This window comes from Fistularia commersonii, chromosome 2 (assembly GCF_037954325.1).
Source record: "Fistularia commersonii isolate RoL2024-O1a breed Wild chromosome 2, RoL_Fcom_v1.0, whole genome shotgun sequence".
In the NCBI taxonomy this organism is placed as follows: Eukaryota; Metazoa; Chordata; class Actinopteri; order Syngnathiformes; family Fistulariidae; genus Fistularia; species Fistularia commersonii.
The window spans coordinates 20,267,020-20,283,053 of NC_141285.1; the positions used below are offsets into that span (position 1 = coordinate 20,267,020).

The 16,034-nt window shown below is 39.6% G+C and overlaps 1 protein-coding gene across 3 annotated transcripts in view; it reads right to left on the reverse strand.

The window, feature by feature from the left end:
- grid1a (glutamate receptor, ionotropic, delta 1a) overlaps nucleotides 1-16,034 on the reverse strand; it is a 292,750-nt gene that overhangs the window by 43,719 nt on the left and 232,997 nt on the right. For all 3 annotated transcript variants that reach the window (XM_086172135.1, XM_086172144.1, XM_086172127.1), the window contains 2 exons: nucleotides 9,193-9,246; nucleotides 553-726 (listed from right to left, as the gene is read on the reverse strand). In XM_086172135.1, the coding sequence (XP_086028261.1) occupies nucleotides 553-726; nucleotides 9,193-9,246 (228 nt within the window). The remainder of the gene's footprint in view (nucleotides 1-552; nucleotides 727-9,192; nucleotides 9,247-16,034) is intronic.

Genomic DNA, 16,034 nt, shown 5'->3' on the forward strand with positions numbered 1-16,034 from the left:
GATTGAAAAAAAAGGAAAAATTAGACCATTAGTTGTGGTTTAATATTGATGGATATGAAAATAAGAAGTAAATAACATGAAACTGTTGCCTTGGGATGAACTAATTGATTTGTTGTTTGGGGAAAAAAAAATCCACATGTCTAATTGATCCACTGAAAGATAATAGTAAAATTAAAATTAATTTGAACCACAATACTTTATGAATAATAAAATATAATGCTTTTTTTTCAGCATTCAAACTGTGTTTTTAATCTTACATTTTTCCAATATGATTCCCAGCATGTGAACACAGATTATTTCTTTAGAATATATTGCAACATATATTTAAAGTAAATACTTTTTTTGTTTTTTTTTGTCTATTCCATTATGATATCTATTGAATAACTGATGTGTGATTTCACTTCCTTTTGTTTTTGGCAGAACACTTGATGTGGTTAGACATCAATTTTAAAAACTATCTGACATTTCATTGTTTACAAAAGTGTGGCCTGTGGTGGATTTCATGCAAGTCTCGGGCATTTCAGTGTTTTCCAGCAAAGAGTTTCTTCTGACCTCCAGGGACTGCAGATAACCCTCCTGCGGGTCGCAGAGCAGGGACGAGATGCGATGATTGTTCCTCATGCAGCGGACGTTGGTGTCTCTCCACAACGGAAAGACCTGGCGGATGAGGGTCATCCGGCCCAGGGAGCTGTGGATCAGCTCCACGATGTCAGCGTCGCTCACCTCCTGAAAGTTAACAAGCAACGGGAGATGGTTTATTTTTAATAGGGTGTTGCCTGTGCTTATTATATTACAGACCATTCATTTGCAATTCAACAGTCGAAATTCAATAAACCTGCACTCACGATTAAAATATCAGAAGATCCCTGTCAGCCAACGGCAATTACAGGTGAGACAAACCAGGGCAAGAGACGTCAATAGTGTCAACAAGTGATATGAAAAACTAAAAAAATCCAGGTGGCCTGATGTTACTGAACATTGATTTTGTTTTCATTCCTTTTTTTTCTCATTTTCATTCTAGGAAAGAACGTCGCATCATTGCTTAGCCACTAAAGCGAATAAAAATAGTTTCCGTATAGCAATGGGTAGATGATGGCAACCGTATCTAGCATCTAGAAAATATAATTAAGAGTCCTCTTTATTTTTAAAAACTAACATCATAAACTTTGTTATCTTTATCAAAGAATGCATCATTCAGTAAACTCACAATGCAGTTATTTAAAGTGGACTGACGAATCAATGAAGATTTCAAGTACATCTGCCAGATTTATGGTACAGGTGACCTTTGACCCTTATCTGTACATGAGGAGGGTCAGTGGAGAGCTGCCGCGTGAAGGGCCGGATCAATATTCATGAGACATTGAGCTGCCCGCAAGTCCCGCGAGTGGCACGACGGTCAATGCGGCCCAAGACAGCGAGTCTCCAGAGAAAAACGCAGTTCATATACTATCCGACAATAAAATTGCGAGGTTACGGTCAGGTCAGATCATAAGGAGCCATGTGTTGATGCGATCCCTCGACAAACATCCATGAATCCGGCTACCGTATCAGTTTTCCTAATGAGACGTTTTGAACTCTCCACTGAATTGACTTTGCCGGTTGCTCCCGGCCTCTGTCCTGTCTGGCTGCTAATTTACTGTATCTCTTTCTGTGGCCTTTACTCATATATTCTAATGGGATCGTCCATGTCTTCTCTGTTTTTGACCTATTTCATATCATTAGTCAAAATTCTCAGTCAGTGTTTAATGTTATTTAAAAGCCAAACCGAATGCATTGAATTGTTTGCAAAATCAAATGAGGTATTTTTATGATATAAAACATTTGTCATTCTGACCAAAGACTACCGTAACATCCAACCATCAATCATCTTTTGCCTTCGCAAGAGTGTACAGAACCCCTGTGTGTGTTTTTGGATATCGCTCGACAAAAACTTTTCATTTTATTGCTTCAAAATTTCATCCCTCTCTTGTTCTTCAAAGATAACAGCGGGTTCCAGAGCCTCAGAAGATGACAGAAATTTCTCTCCCCGCCCAATTTTTTCACGTCCGAGGACTTTGCATCTACTCTCTCATATATAAACTGGGTAATGTCACAGCGAGCAAGCTGAAGACACTCTTTTACACGGGGAATTGTCAGGCCTTACAATACATAATTCATGTAATTAAATCCAACTATAGTGTTAACAGATTAGAACTGAAACACAATTCCCGTTCGGAAGTCGGTGTTCAGCATGGAGTGACTGCACTCCTGCTTCTATCCTCTGACTCTTTTTCTCACTCTTGACAGTCAACAAGGTGGAAAGTATAAATATTCATGAGTTGCCATGACACATTAATCAGATGAATTATGCCGCATGGTTCACAGAACTGCGCCCTCATGTCCAAGCTAATAACTTCCAGTGCCACCGAGTCCAAATGTTCTGTCACTATCATACGTGACATTTGTGTCATGAGCTGACCCGGTAGTGACACTGGCCAATGGAACATGACTGATGAAATGCATTACTTTGAACTTTGTTTCTAGGGAGAGTACAGTTTATGGCGTAACAATAAGGCAAAAACCACTCTTAAGAATTCTGCATGTTCATAATGGAGATAATACAACAAGAAAAAAAAAAAAGGCATGGACAAATACTTGTGCCCCGGGGTGACTCGAGTAGCATTGTTACAGAAAATCCTGCAGCATATGGGTCAGTGAGAGCAAATACCAAGCGATATCTCAAATACTACCAACGAAGCATGGATGGAGATGTACTAGGCATATATTATTTGTGCGATAATTTTTAAAATAAACAAACACAGAGTGCTACCCGGAGAGATAAGGCGATATATGGCTGAATCGGGATACGTATCTCTGGGGATACTCGCATCTCGAGTTCAGAAAGGGATAAAGTTCAGAAACCAATTTTTCACACAAACACACATCTCGTTAAACCAATTAAACCGCTCCTACACTGTAGCCATATTTGAGAATAAATTCCCACATCAGAGCGGTTTAAGCTGCTATCTTAATTTCTTAAAATAAATAATAAATAAATAAAATAGAATTAATGCATAAATAAATAATAAATAGTAGTAGTAGTAGAATTAAAAAGTTTTTTAATTCAGCTCGACTACATATGCTAATGAAGTTCTGCTCAACAGACGGGCCAAATCCATAAATCACACACAAATCACAAAATTGACGGGCAATTATGACAGTGATTTCATTAGTTAGACGTGAGATGACTTTGGACGCTGCATCCAAACCGACTGAGTGGTCCAGCGAGGAGAGTCTGGGACGTAAAGTTGAGCCATGAGCACAAACGGGATTAGATTTGATCCCTCCTGTCTGAAAATACTGCCTGGAGAAAAAAAAACTGAGTTAAGTTCCTGAGTTAGGATAGACGAGCATTGATTCAATAGTATCAGGGGTTTCTGATTATATATTAGACTAATTTGTTGCCAAAATTACTTTCTGAAAAGGAAAACAAACAAGAAAAAACTTGTAAGACTAAATAATAGTGATTTAACAGTCTGTTTGGTGTTATGATGACTACATCATTAAATGACAAAATTGAAATAACAATATGAATATTATTATTATTGATAAATAGAGTTATAGTATTATTTAGTGATATTTAAAACAAACAAATAAATAAAATGTCTACATAAATAATTATATTGAAATAAATTTTAAACTGTTTTCATCATTATTATTATTATCACTATTATCATTATTATAAGGAGGTTGTAGTACTCAAAACTGAAGAGTCCAAGGATACATTCTGTGTGCCACTAATAATATGATGTCTTAACACTGTTGGTGCACGGCTATTTTGTATTTATAATCATCATTTCGTACGAAAGCCTGCCAAACCAAGTGACTTATATATCTTTGGAGTTTTTCTTATTTTCTGTTTGCTTCGCCAAATTTAATAGATGTGAGGTGCCCAGACGAGATGCGCCTCATGGAGATGTATTAGATGAAAAATTCCATTATTCCGCGATCGGGTATATTCATTGCTATCGTAAAGGGGCAAAACAACATACCAAAACAAAATATTATTTTGCATGAACAGTGGATTTAATTGCACGCCAATAATAACTTCTAGAGAATGTGTGTACAATGTGTATGCAGATGCTATTTATAACAATATAAATAATTACCAGTCATACCGGGCGTACTTAACTGTCAAATAGGGAAGTAGGATTTGCAATAAGGTGACACAAATGTACGGTTGATTTCTTTTCTTTTTCCATTGTTTTTTTTTGTCAATGGGACACAAAAAGCGGCTGTTAGCATTTTGGATTTGGATGTCTACAAGACGCGATTAAGGCATCTCAAAAAATACATTTCACTTAAGGCTGAATATGCATTATTCATCTATTTATTTGATTTGGGCTTTTATTGCCGTAACCCAGTGCAGCCACCCCATTATCCAGCTCATAATGCTTTGCAGACGTGACAACCTGATGCTCCCGACCATACGTCCGGTTGTAGAACCGAGCGTAACCGGAATATGTAATGACAAGTTGATGCTGTTAGTGTTTATGTTTGCAAAGCAATGGTGGAACGTGTGTATCAATCAAACGACGCAGCGTGTCTTTTTATGGGACGCATGGAATGACCGCGAGCCGTTTGATAGAATGAGTGCAACGGCTGTAACGTTTAAAAAAAAAAAAGGAGTCGCCGGCTAGCGAAGGGAGTCCTCTGTCTCGTGTCACTTAGATTCATATAAGTCCGGTGGTCACCATTTGCAGGTTAATGCATCATTCCTTGACATCTGAATTGGCTTCATAGATCTTGGCCTGCAGTCGACATCCTGTCAAATTCGGATGGCCCGTGATGTCTTCCTGTGTTTAAAACGAGGAACGAGGACGACCGGGGCTATTAGCTGACCGTGCTGCAGATCCGCTGTTCTAATTTGTGGCAGTCGGAGTAAATGTTCTCTTGAGTGACTCCAGGGTTGAAACTCGGTTAGCATTATTGCAGCGCCACATGGTAAAGACTCAACTGTCAACTACCGCATGTATGTTTGAATGTACGAACAGAATAATTATCACATTCTGCATAAACAATGTCCATTGTTGTCCTTCTGTTATGTATTTTTATCCTTGTTGTTGTCATCACATTCTCATCCTGTTTATTTCATTTTTTTTGCCGTTGTTATTGTCTTCGTACTTTTAATTGTCTCTTACATATATAGATTTATATTCATATTTATCACATTGTTATTGTTGCGCTGCTGTGACAAACAAATTTCCCCAATGGGGATCTTATGGGGAAGTCTTATCTTATCTTATCTCATCTCATCTCATCTTATCTTATCTTATCTTATCTTATCTTATCTTATCTTATCTTATCTTATCTTATCTTATCTTATCGTATCTTATCTTATCTTATCTTATCTTATCTTATCTCATCTCATCTCATCTCATCTCAGCTTATCTTATCCTATCTATCTATCTATCTATCTATCTATCTATCTATCTATCCATCTATCTATCTATCTATCTATCTATCTATCTATCTATCTATCTATCTATCTATCTATCTATCTATCTATCTATCTATCTATCTATCTATCTATCTATCTATCTATCTATCTATCTATCTATCTATCTATCCAAACTGATCTTATGAATTTAAAGAACGTGATCTAAAAATTGCCACACAGAAAAAAATTGGGTGCATACAGAAAATGGGAAAAGAAACACAAACATTATAACACATATTTACAAAATAATCCAATTTCTATTTTCTGCCATTATTCATTTCCTTTTTCTATATGTGCGAAAACTGCTGTAAGAAGCATTTCTTATCGTTTTCTTTGGAAAACCAGCTAAAACATTTAGTATTTCATTAATATTTCTTTTGATATTTTTAGCTAAATTTCAAAAGACAGCCACGATTCAAAGAGGAGCGGCTCTGAACCAAATCGGCCCTGAACACAGGTGTTGATAAAATGGGAAACATATTAAAAATCTTGAATTGCCTTGAGGTACTGTTGAAAAAAATTCTAGCATTGAAGCCTCTGATTGCAACGCCAGATGTTTTTTTCAGCCCCTTAAATATCCTCAGTTTGAAAAAAACTCTGCTCATGTCATCTGACCTCCTGCCACTGGAAAAAAAAAAAAAAAAAAATCGTTGCTCATCGATTGTCGCCGTTATATATACATAACGACCCCGGGAGCGTTACTCCGTTTGAGATAGACGGAGTACGGTTTCAATCTCGGTTTTCTTGATGGGCAGTTCCCGTAGACATCCATCACATCATTACTGTCCCCCCTCAACTTTGTTTGTCACTTCGGGGACTGTCACCTAATCCATCAGGCAGTCTGGAGTGTCACCGTCGCACTTTGGAGTGGAGAAAAACAACAACGACGGCGAACCCTCCCAGGACGCGCCGACCGTCGTAACGGACGTAAACAACGGATGAAAACAACTATCTACACGTCTGCAGACGGGGGTTCAGCGGCAGCGGCGGTTCTGGTTCAGTGGGTGGTTCTGGAAGGCACGTCGGGCCCCAGGTACGGGGATACATCGAGCCCTGCTGTTTTTTATTTTTCCTCCAGACAGTTTTTTCAAAGTTTTTCTTGGAAATACAGTACACCCCTTTGTTTGTGTTAGTCTCAAACTAAATTATTTAGTTCGTACGTGTTCAAAAAAAACGCTGATTGTTCCAGTTACAAACCATTTTAAGGGATGCTCCAGCTGTTTCAAATGTGACAGATAATCTATAAACATTATCCTTATTAAACTTTTACACCGGGAATATAACGTCCTCCCTTCAGGCTCAGGAGGGAATTTCATTAAGTCTTGAGAAAATAACACACTGACATCACTTACTTGGGCTTGGATTTATAAATCTATAAAAAAAAAAAAGACCACTTTTATAGCAAACTGGGGACAGCAGATTTGAAAGACAAGGCTCCATATAACTGTCTGGAAAGGTTCGCAGACCTTATTGACTCCTCATTGGAAAGGAGCGATTTGACTTATAGGCTGTTTTATAAGCGGGCTCAATTAATTAAATGTATTTATTTTTATTCTTTTATCCGTCACATTTAACTGCCTAGAATTCAAGTGAGCGATCAGTTAAAAAAAAAAGAAAAATAAGAAAAAGGTCCATTACACACTCACTCAACTATCTTCATTTCTGTTGCGTCGCAGCTGGCGGGAGATCAGCACACCAGCCGGGGAAGGAACGCTAGATTTGAGTGAAATGTGAGATCTTTTTCTCTTTCTCGCTCTCTCTCCTTCCGATTGCGTGGGCTGTAAAGGTTGGAGGGGATCCCGGTGGGTTTGATGCCGTGGATGTGGGGGGGGGGGGGGGGGGGGGGTAAGCCTCAAGATCCGCCCCGTAGAAATGAATGTCATAACTCAGTCGTAAGCCAACCAGGGGAACGTTCTCATTCTCCCCTGATGGATTTTGTGACGGAGTCGGCCTGCGTCAGGAATGACGGGATTTTCGGTATTGCGGACGTACGTAGCATTTGGGAAAGATTTAATCACAGCGTGATGAAGCTAAATGGTAGATGTGAAAGACTGTCACATGATTTTAGTCTGCTTTTCACACACATTATCATTTTTTTTCTGATTTGATACCTTTTGTTGCAATCGTCAAAACCATAGACGCTATCCTCAAGTCACGGATTAAATTGGATATTTTTTTAATACACCTTCCATTTGTTGAGAGGACTTACAGATGAATTATTTATGCTAAAACACATACACTATAATAGCCACAGCAGAGGAGGTATTTAAAATATGACCTGATTGAAAGAACAATTCATTAATGAACTGTTTCTTTTTTATTTTTTCCCAGACAGTTTATGGCTGCATGTGGGCGGGGCTAAACTGCTGTGCCAAGAAATAGATTTAAGATTTTTAATGCGGGGAAAAGAAAAACCCAAACTTTTTGATCTGTTATTTCACCACATGATTCTGACCCTGATGAATATTTCATTTTGCAAAATAATAAAAGAGAAAAAAAAAAATTAAAATGTTCTTTTCTTTGGCTTCTTCTGTTTCAAACTGAAGAAGCCTCTTAGATGAGAGGTAAAACATCTCTAAGGGAAGAAATTCTGGTCCAAAAAACCCCAAAACAATATACCGATATATATTTTGACCATTTATGTACAGCTGTATAGCTGAAGTGAATGTGAGGTCATGCATACTTTCCTAAAGTCCAATGGAATTAAAACTGGTGTTAATTAAAGTATGCAAAAATTAACTAAGAAACATTTGGGAGGTTGTAAAGGAGAATCCCTTGAGCTAAATAATTACTGCGACTCTTATCAAAACATTAGGTAGCATATGTTGTTCTGAGAAGTACACACAAACTAATAATTACAGAAAATATCGGACACAAGGCAGAGCGTCATTTAATGCAAGGCAAGTTAGCTGCTGTGAATCAATATCTTATTAAAAGACCAAAAATTTTACTGCAGCTGCGAAAATACAGAAAAAAAAAAAAAAAAAAAATGTAGTCCGATTTCCAACTTTTACATTAATGACAGTTTTGGTATAGCAACACAAAAATAGTTGAGTAACTCCACAACTATCTTGGCAACACTATTTAATCGTGCCTCGGTGGATTATAGATCAAAATGAGTCATGTTTAGGAGGCGGCACACGTGTTAAAATGACATTTTCCTATAATTGACTATGTAATATTATTAGAAAATTAATGGGCACTGATGAGTTGCCTGTAGTGTGTGTGTGTGTGTGTGTGTGTGTGAGTGTGTGTGTGGTGAGCTGGTGCTTTTTTTTTTTCACTTTCACTTCCTTTTCTCCTGCTCCGAATCACTGCCAATCACTCGCAATCAGCTGAAATACACCAGTGAGTCACTCGGTCAAACTTCAGAGTTGAATTTATTATTACTATTCTTCCCCCGAGTGCACCTTCTGGAATTCCGACTACTTAAGCAGCCGATTTAGGTCAATGTCAAGCTTTGGGTGATGACTCACGGACTAAGCGGGAACACTGACATCCATGTTGATGTAAAAATACAATATAAAATAAAAGCTCAGTTTTGAGCTCTCATTCATGATTCTGAATAATTCAGATTCTTGCAGATTCATTGATCAGGCATGTATTCCTGGTGTTCTTAGAGGTTTCCATATGAGTGTCTGGGCTGACAGAGAGCAAACTGTGAGAAAAGTGAACTCACTCAGGTGCGTAAGTGTCTTTATGTTTGGCCTTACCTCATTGGCGTACACCCAGTGGCTGTCCTTGGACGCCAGGTTGGTTTCTACAGCCTGCAGAGATAAATGAAAGGAGAGAGAGAGATGGGGGAAAAAAAAAAAAAAAAATTTAAGAGCCTTGCGTGCGATTCATCGAGGTCATTCAATGTCATTCGACCTCCGGATAGCCTTGTTACTTAATTTGTAAATCGAGACGACCTGGAACACAGCAAGGGCGCAGGTTTGATGGGTCAGTGGAGAATAAAAAAAATAAAAAAAATCATCACCACAGACATTGAAGTGTCATTTCCTGGAGCGTTTTGGAAAACACGGTGACCAAATTTAATGAAACATTCTTTTCATGAATGTATTTCTACCCGTGTCTACGCGGGTTCCCTTTGGGTTGCTCCGGTTCCCTCCCACAGCCCAAAAACATGCAGTAGGAGAATTGATCAAATGCATGAACGAGAGAGTTAATGGTTGTGTATCTTTATATGACTTGTGAATAATGGAGTAAATGGTGATATTTCTCTATATGTGGCCCTGTTATACCCTGTGGTAATGACTTTTATAATGAATTATAATAACAATCAAAGTCAAAGTCTCCGCATGTACCGGACATACAGTACAGAGGAATTGAGAAGATGTTTCTCATAATCCCACGGTGACATGAAATTAACAAAATAGTAATAATGGAGTGCAAATTAGCAGTAAAGTACACTTAAGTTGAACAGTAAACATTAAACGACGGTATGAGAGAGCAGCTGTGCAGTTTAGTGCATGTATAATAATCATCGTATTGTAATGAACGATGTCGTTTTTAAACAAAGGAGAAAAAAAAGAGGAAAATTCACGGCTTGAAAAATTCTACATTGAGCATTAGGATAGCATTTTCTATTGGTTGTACGACTCTATTTGACACGTGAATGAGAGGGTGAATGGTCGGATGTTTCAACCTGTAGTTCCAGTTCGATAAATTCAACAAGACTCAATCATCGGTATTTAATAAATCGATTTATCATTGCGCGGTTGTGATAAACCCGGTTAGAAGACTTACAATGTTGCTTTACATCTATGCATATCATTGGGGGAGGCTGGAAGGCTCCTGCATACTGCGTGTGTGTTTGTGTGTGTGTGTGTACTAGCTGTGTCGTAATGAGAGTGGGCGCATTTGTTTGCGTAGGTGTAGGTGCAGAACGAAGCGGCATTTCGGAAAATTGAACGCTCCAGCATTTACGGTCCAGCCATCGTGATGGCTTCAGGCGAAAGGTTAAAAAAGGGAAAAAGAAGAAGCGAGAGATTCTCTATAAGTTTAGCCTTTCCTCATATATTGACTTGAAGCGTTCCTTTGCAGATGAGTTGCAAACGAGTTTGTTCTAAATTAAACTGAATACAGTCAACTTCATCTAAAAATTAAAGATATATCTTCTCTCCAATCAGACGGGAATTCCTTTTTCGTTCTTTAATTTAGGATTTCGCCACAACAAAAATCAGGATACGAGAACTCTTGCGTGCGCCAAACAACAACCTTGATGTTCAGAGGAGACGACAGCTCCTTGAACTGCAGTCATTGTTCCAGACAAAATCTGTCAGATGCCATCACGGTGAAAACGCCGTCAACCGCCACAGTGCGGGTTGGATAATGTGTACCAGCTGGGATGCAAAGTCCTGATGATTCCTCGGACGCGGGAGAAATCTGAGCGACTTGAGGGCCCCGTCGCCGCTGTTCATCAAGACCGAGCGCCTCGATTTCAAACCGATAAATCCTCGGCGGGCTTAGGGTTTGAGAGCTTTTGTTTCCGGTTGAAAAAAAAAAACCAAAAGATCGGTCTGATATGATGCATGTAGGAGCTGCTGTAATTATAAATAATGGCGCCTTTTACCTGAATGTGTAAATATAAGAAGCCATAGTTCAGACTGACGTTTTAATGGCTTCTGGGCTTGGATGCTGACGATATGTGTAATATACTGCATGCAGTGCTCAGCGTAGTTGCTCATTAGGATTCATATAAAGCATCTCTTTAAATCCAAAACAGTGCTCGTGTCCCCTTGTGTCTTCGGAAAATTCCAACATGATTTTTGCCTAATCAGCCCTTTCCTATTCAGTGCGGTTCCGTTTCCCGCAGAACCGAGTTCTTTGTCTAAAACATGTCACGTCGCCGATTAAAAAAGAAAAAAAAAAAAAAAAAAATCCCTCCAGGAGCCCGAAAATGTTATCGACATCCAGGCTGAGCAAAAACTGGCTTTGTGTTTTTTTTTTTTTTCCGTTTTCTTTTCTCTCCATTCACACAGCGAGATGATGTAACGGGGAAACTCGGGAGAGCAATGCGGTTTTGCAGAAGGAGGCGTAGACAAGAGCCTGGAGTGACATCTGAGGAATATTCTGTACTGTTGATTCAGCCAAAGCCTTGCGACGCTAAGATCTCTAATCAGAGAGGCAAACCACCCCGGGCATGTTCGTATACGGCAGCAAACGCCACAAAAAGGCAGACAAAGAACGCCAACTACAGTTTGAAACCATGACAGCTGAAAGGGGGATTGAGAGGAACCGCAGTCACATACATGAAAATCGGCGTGCGGGGGGACGGGGGGGGTTGGACGTACTTCAAACAGCCGAGAATGAGATGAGATGAGTGTCTTCGGCGTGAACTCCTCCGGTTGAATATTTTTCAAAAAAAAAAACGACGCTTGGATACAGCAAGCGAGGACAGCGCTTTATATATCCTATTACAAATGATTACACCATTTCTTACACCTTAAGATACATCTTTTCTGTAACTTTGGACTCAGATTGAACTTGCGGCACGCCGTGTCGAAAAAAACCAACAACTTTGGTATAGAAATACGTTCATCTGCAACTGATCAACCAAACACAGACATGAACTGATTAGAATTTAACATGTTGCTGTTTGAAGCGACTTATCATTGCGGCTTAATCGGCACAAGACGGCGCGTCGGAAAAACAAACAAGCTGCTTTGCGGGACATCTTTCATTTACACAAACGTAGCTACGATTGACTAATGATATTTTCTTCTCATTAAAACAAAACGTATGTCTAATGACGGCGCTCATTGTTTTGCGGCGTACCAAGAAACCAATCAGTGGCTTTAATTTGATCAAAGTCGACAACTATTGCATTAACTCACCGCTCTTCCCATTAATAGGAAAAGCACTACAACAATTACACAAGTGACTGATTCATTAAAATCTCAATAATAAAGCAATAAGTCCGAAAGTTAATCCGCCTTGCTGAAAGTCCTGGAATATTCCTATTTTTGTTTGCTGTTGTAAACGTTTTGCTTTTAGTATAGACTCTAAGAACATGACAGGTCACATCATTTTCTTTTTTTTTAACCTTGTTTCAACCTCGCAGTCGCTGTGTGCAGCTTGCGGTTGGCACGAGAACCTCTGAAACTTCAACCCACATTCGGCCGTGTAATAACGTCTGAACAATGTTTGTTGTGGCGGATGCCCGATGGCAACACAGTTTAGAAATGGTGACCTGTGTAACATATTTAAAACCAAATAAAAAATAAAAGATGTAAAGTTTCTTATTGTCTAACTGCAATGATATCCTGTGTCTGTGAAAGGGTGTTTTTTTTTTTTTTCTCTATTTGACCATGTCTGCTTGAACATGTCTGTGGAGGTTCTCAGTCATCCAGGTCATGGTGCCAATCAACCGTTCCATTTAAATAACATTTCCAATCGACTCTTCCATTTACATAACAAGCCACCATAACCTCGACCCGCCCAAAACTATGGCAGTTATATTCAGAAACTCCCCACAGGTTATTCCAACTGAAGAAATGAAACGCCTTCAAGTGAAGAAATTCAAGTCCAGTTGCCACAACAAGAAGATTACAACAAGAATTCAACAAGAATTGTGGAATAAGATAAGAAATACAATGCACCACGCTATAATTATTCATTCATTTACAACTTAACCAGCATTTGGGGTCATTGAGCGGCCGGAGCATATCCTAACTGTCGATGGGTGAGAGGTGGAGTTCAACCTAGACTGGCCAGGCAGTTGATTACGAAGCCACACATATAGACGAAAAACTATTCACTCACTCATTCATACGTCATATAGAGACAAAGACCCATTCACCCTCTCATTGACACGTCGGGGCGATCGGGCGATGTTTTTGTTCAGGAATCGAACCACGGCCCTTCCTGCTGTGAGGCAGAAGCGCCAAAACACACTATTGTGGAGATCAGATATCTTAGGATAAAATATTAAGGATCTCTGATTGGTTATTTCAGAACAACATTAGAGATAAAGACCTTGTAAACACAGTTGAGCTCTCTTCAAGTCCTTCTTGTGAAGAAGAAATAAAACCGCAAAATGCCTTCTGTCACAAAACCTTCATCGGAGCAGGGAGCTTTTCAGGTCGTGTCCGTGCTGCGTTTCCCTGGAACTGCAATTCAGCAGGAACTCAGTACGTAGTCCTTCAGACCCCCTCGAACCAGATGGAACGCACAGTACGATTATATATGATCCACATAACAAGTGGACCTCTAAAAGCTTTAATGCACAAGTTAGCAACTTAACCCGTGCATTAAAGGAAACGACCTGCAGAGATACTGAGAAGGTTGTAATGATATAACAATTGAGGGAATCATTCATTTATATAAGTTGCAGTTTAATAGCACCCACTAAAAGTGTAATATTTATGTTAGCAATTGTATTTGAAGAGTTTATCTGTACATATTTAATAGAGTCAGTCACCTACACTGTCAATGAGAGAATAAATTCAGTTGTATTAATAGCGCCCAACCCATTATTTGACGTAGTTTATATGCCCGCTCCACTCCGGCGTGCCCTGTTCCCTCTTCCACCTCCTCTTCTGTGTCACCCCAAGGACAGCGGATTTACCCTTGTATGATTCAACACACCTTGCTTATGTCTCGGTTCTATCACATCTAAATGGCTGCCACAGAGAGAGCATTACAACTTGGCCATAATTGGAGAGGACGAACAATGTAAAGCTCTCGGAAGCTGTAACACCCTTCTGCGCTCTTTCCGAAGCGTGGAAGCCGGGAAGGAAGACGTAATAAGGTCTTTCATAAAAGATCTCAATGGCTCCGCTGAAATAAGCCTTGCCACCGTTGTCGTGGATGCGTATCCTCAGACCCATCCCGGATTGATCGGCACAGGGTTCGGCACAAAGGAGACCGACAGCCCTCATTACGCCATTAGACCCACAACAAATACACACGGAGACATTTTACCCGAGAAAACCCCGATACGGTAGCGATCGCTCATCCGACGTGATGACCCAACGCATTTAGTCTGACTTTGCACTGCTGAGCCCGGGGGGGCTGCTGCGTGTCACATAAGATCCCTTATTTTGAATTTAAAAGGAGAGCATATGCAGGGCTAAGAAATTGTCTCTTTAAAAACTATTTACTCAAATTTACTAACCTGAAGTTTGCGCCTTTTTGACAACCATATAATTATATCATGTCGCTGCTTGGTTTTGGTTTGTTTGTTTTGTCTTTAGGGAATAAAAGTTTTAATTTTATGTCTAATTGCTGAGGATTTCAAGATACCTCACTGGTTAGTGCTGATTTTCTTTTTTTTTTTTTTTTTTTTTTTTTTACAGAAACTCAGGAGGGGGGGGGGCGCGATCCGCCGTCTTTCATGATAATATGACACCTGAGCAAATTCATTTTGACCTTCCACTCTTCATGAGCAGGTGGCCCGCCTAAGAAGGCAGCACGTGTGTCACCTTAAAAAAAAAAAAATTACAACTCCCATCTGCTGAGACACAAAGGCTGGTAGCTGCTCTCTGCATGTAGTTAGCTTCCCACGGGTTTGCATTATAGCGTGATTGGAATAGATAATGTCACTGCAAGGTAGGCAAACTCAGCAGGTGGCAGATTAGGCTTGTTATTTGAACTAAAATTAGAGTACATGAAAAAAAAACTGTCACGGTGGCTGACATACAGAGGTTTGTCTTGAGCCAGTTTTAATTTGAGGAGGTCAAGATAGAGAACATGCCCTTTCGGGCAAGTCGGCGGCATCATGGTGTTTCAGTTGCATTATAATGCCGTTGTATCTTATAATTTATCGAAATATGTCATCTCAGGAATCGTATCAACATCTGCACCGTGTGAAGTGAACACAGTGACACCAAAGCGGATCTTCACAAAACTCATTCTCCTCCACGTCGGAGCATCTGACGTAAAACAGCTGAGCGCTGTCAGACGCGTCAGTGGAGTCGTCCCTCAGCTAAGCCCACGCATGAAGCTTGATGCCTGGCCTTCCGCAGCTGTTCTCGCTCATCTCCGGCTCATACCTTACTTTTCTTTTAGTTTGATCTTTTTTTTTTTTTTTTTTTCCATAAAGCTCCTTTTTTTGTTTTCCCTCAAAAAGGTCAAAAGGATATCAGTTACTGAGGTGATTCTTGACAATGGCTCCATCACGGATTTTTAAAACATTTTTTTGTGGACTCTCCACAGCGATGAGGGTACACCGGTGATAAACTGTTGGCCGTAAACAAGAAATTCTCATTCACTGATCATGGTGGGCTTAAAGATTGTTTATTTTATTAGTTTCTTGGATGGAGTTTCACATTCCCACTTGGAAAAAATCGCTGCCGTCTTAGAGACGAGGCAGTGCTTTGGAATATTGGACATAAAGGTCCATTTTAATGAAAATCATGATTTTGTTCACCATAGCAAGTTTTTCCTCTCTCTTTTCTTACATTTCTTTCTTCTATTCTTAATATTTTTCTCTCAACAATATCGTCAATTCTTTTCACTCAGAATGCATGTTTTCGGCACCTCCATTTGGTGAAGTCCCGCCTCCCCCTGCTTGTGATTGGCTGACATTCTCGCCCCAACCTTGACCAAA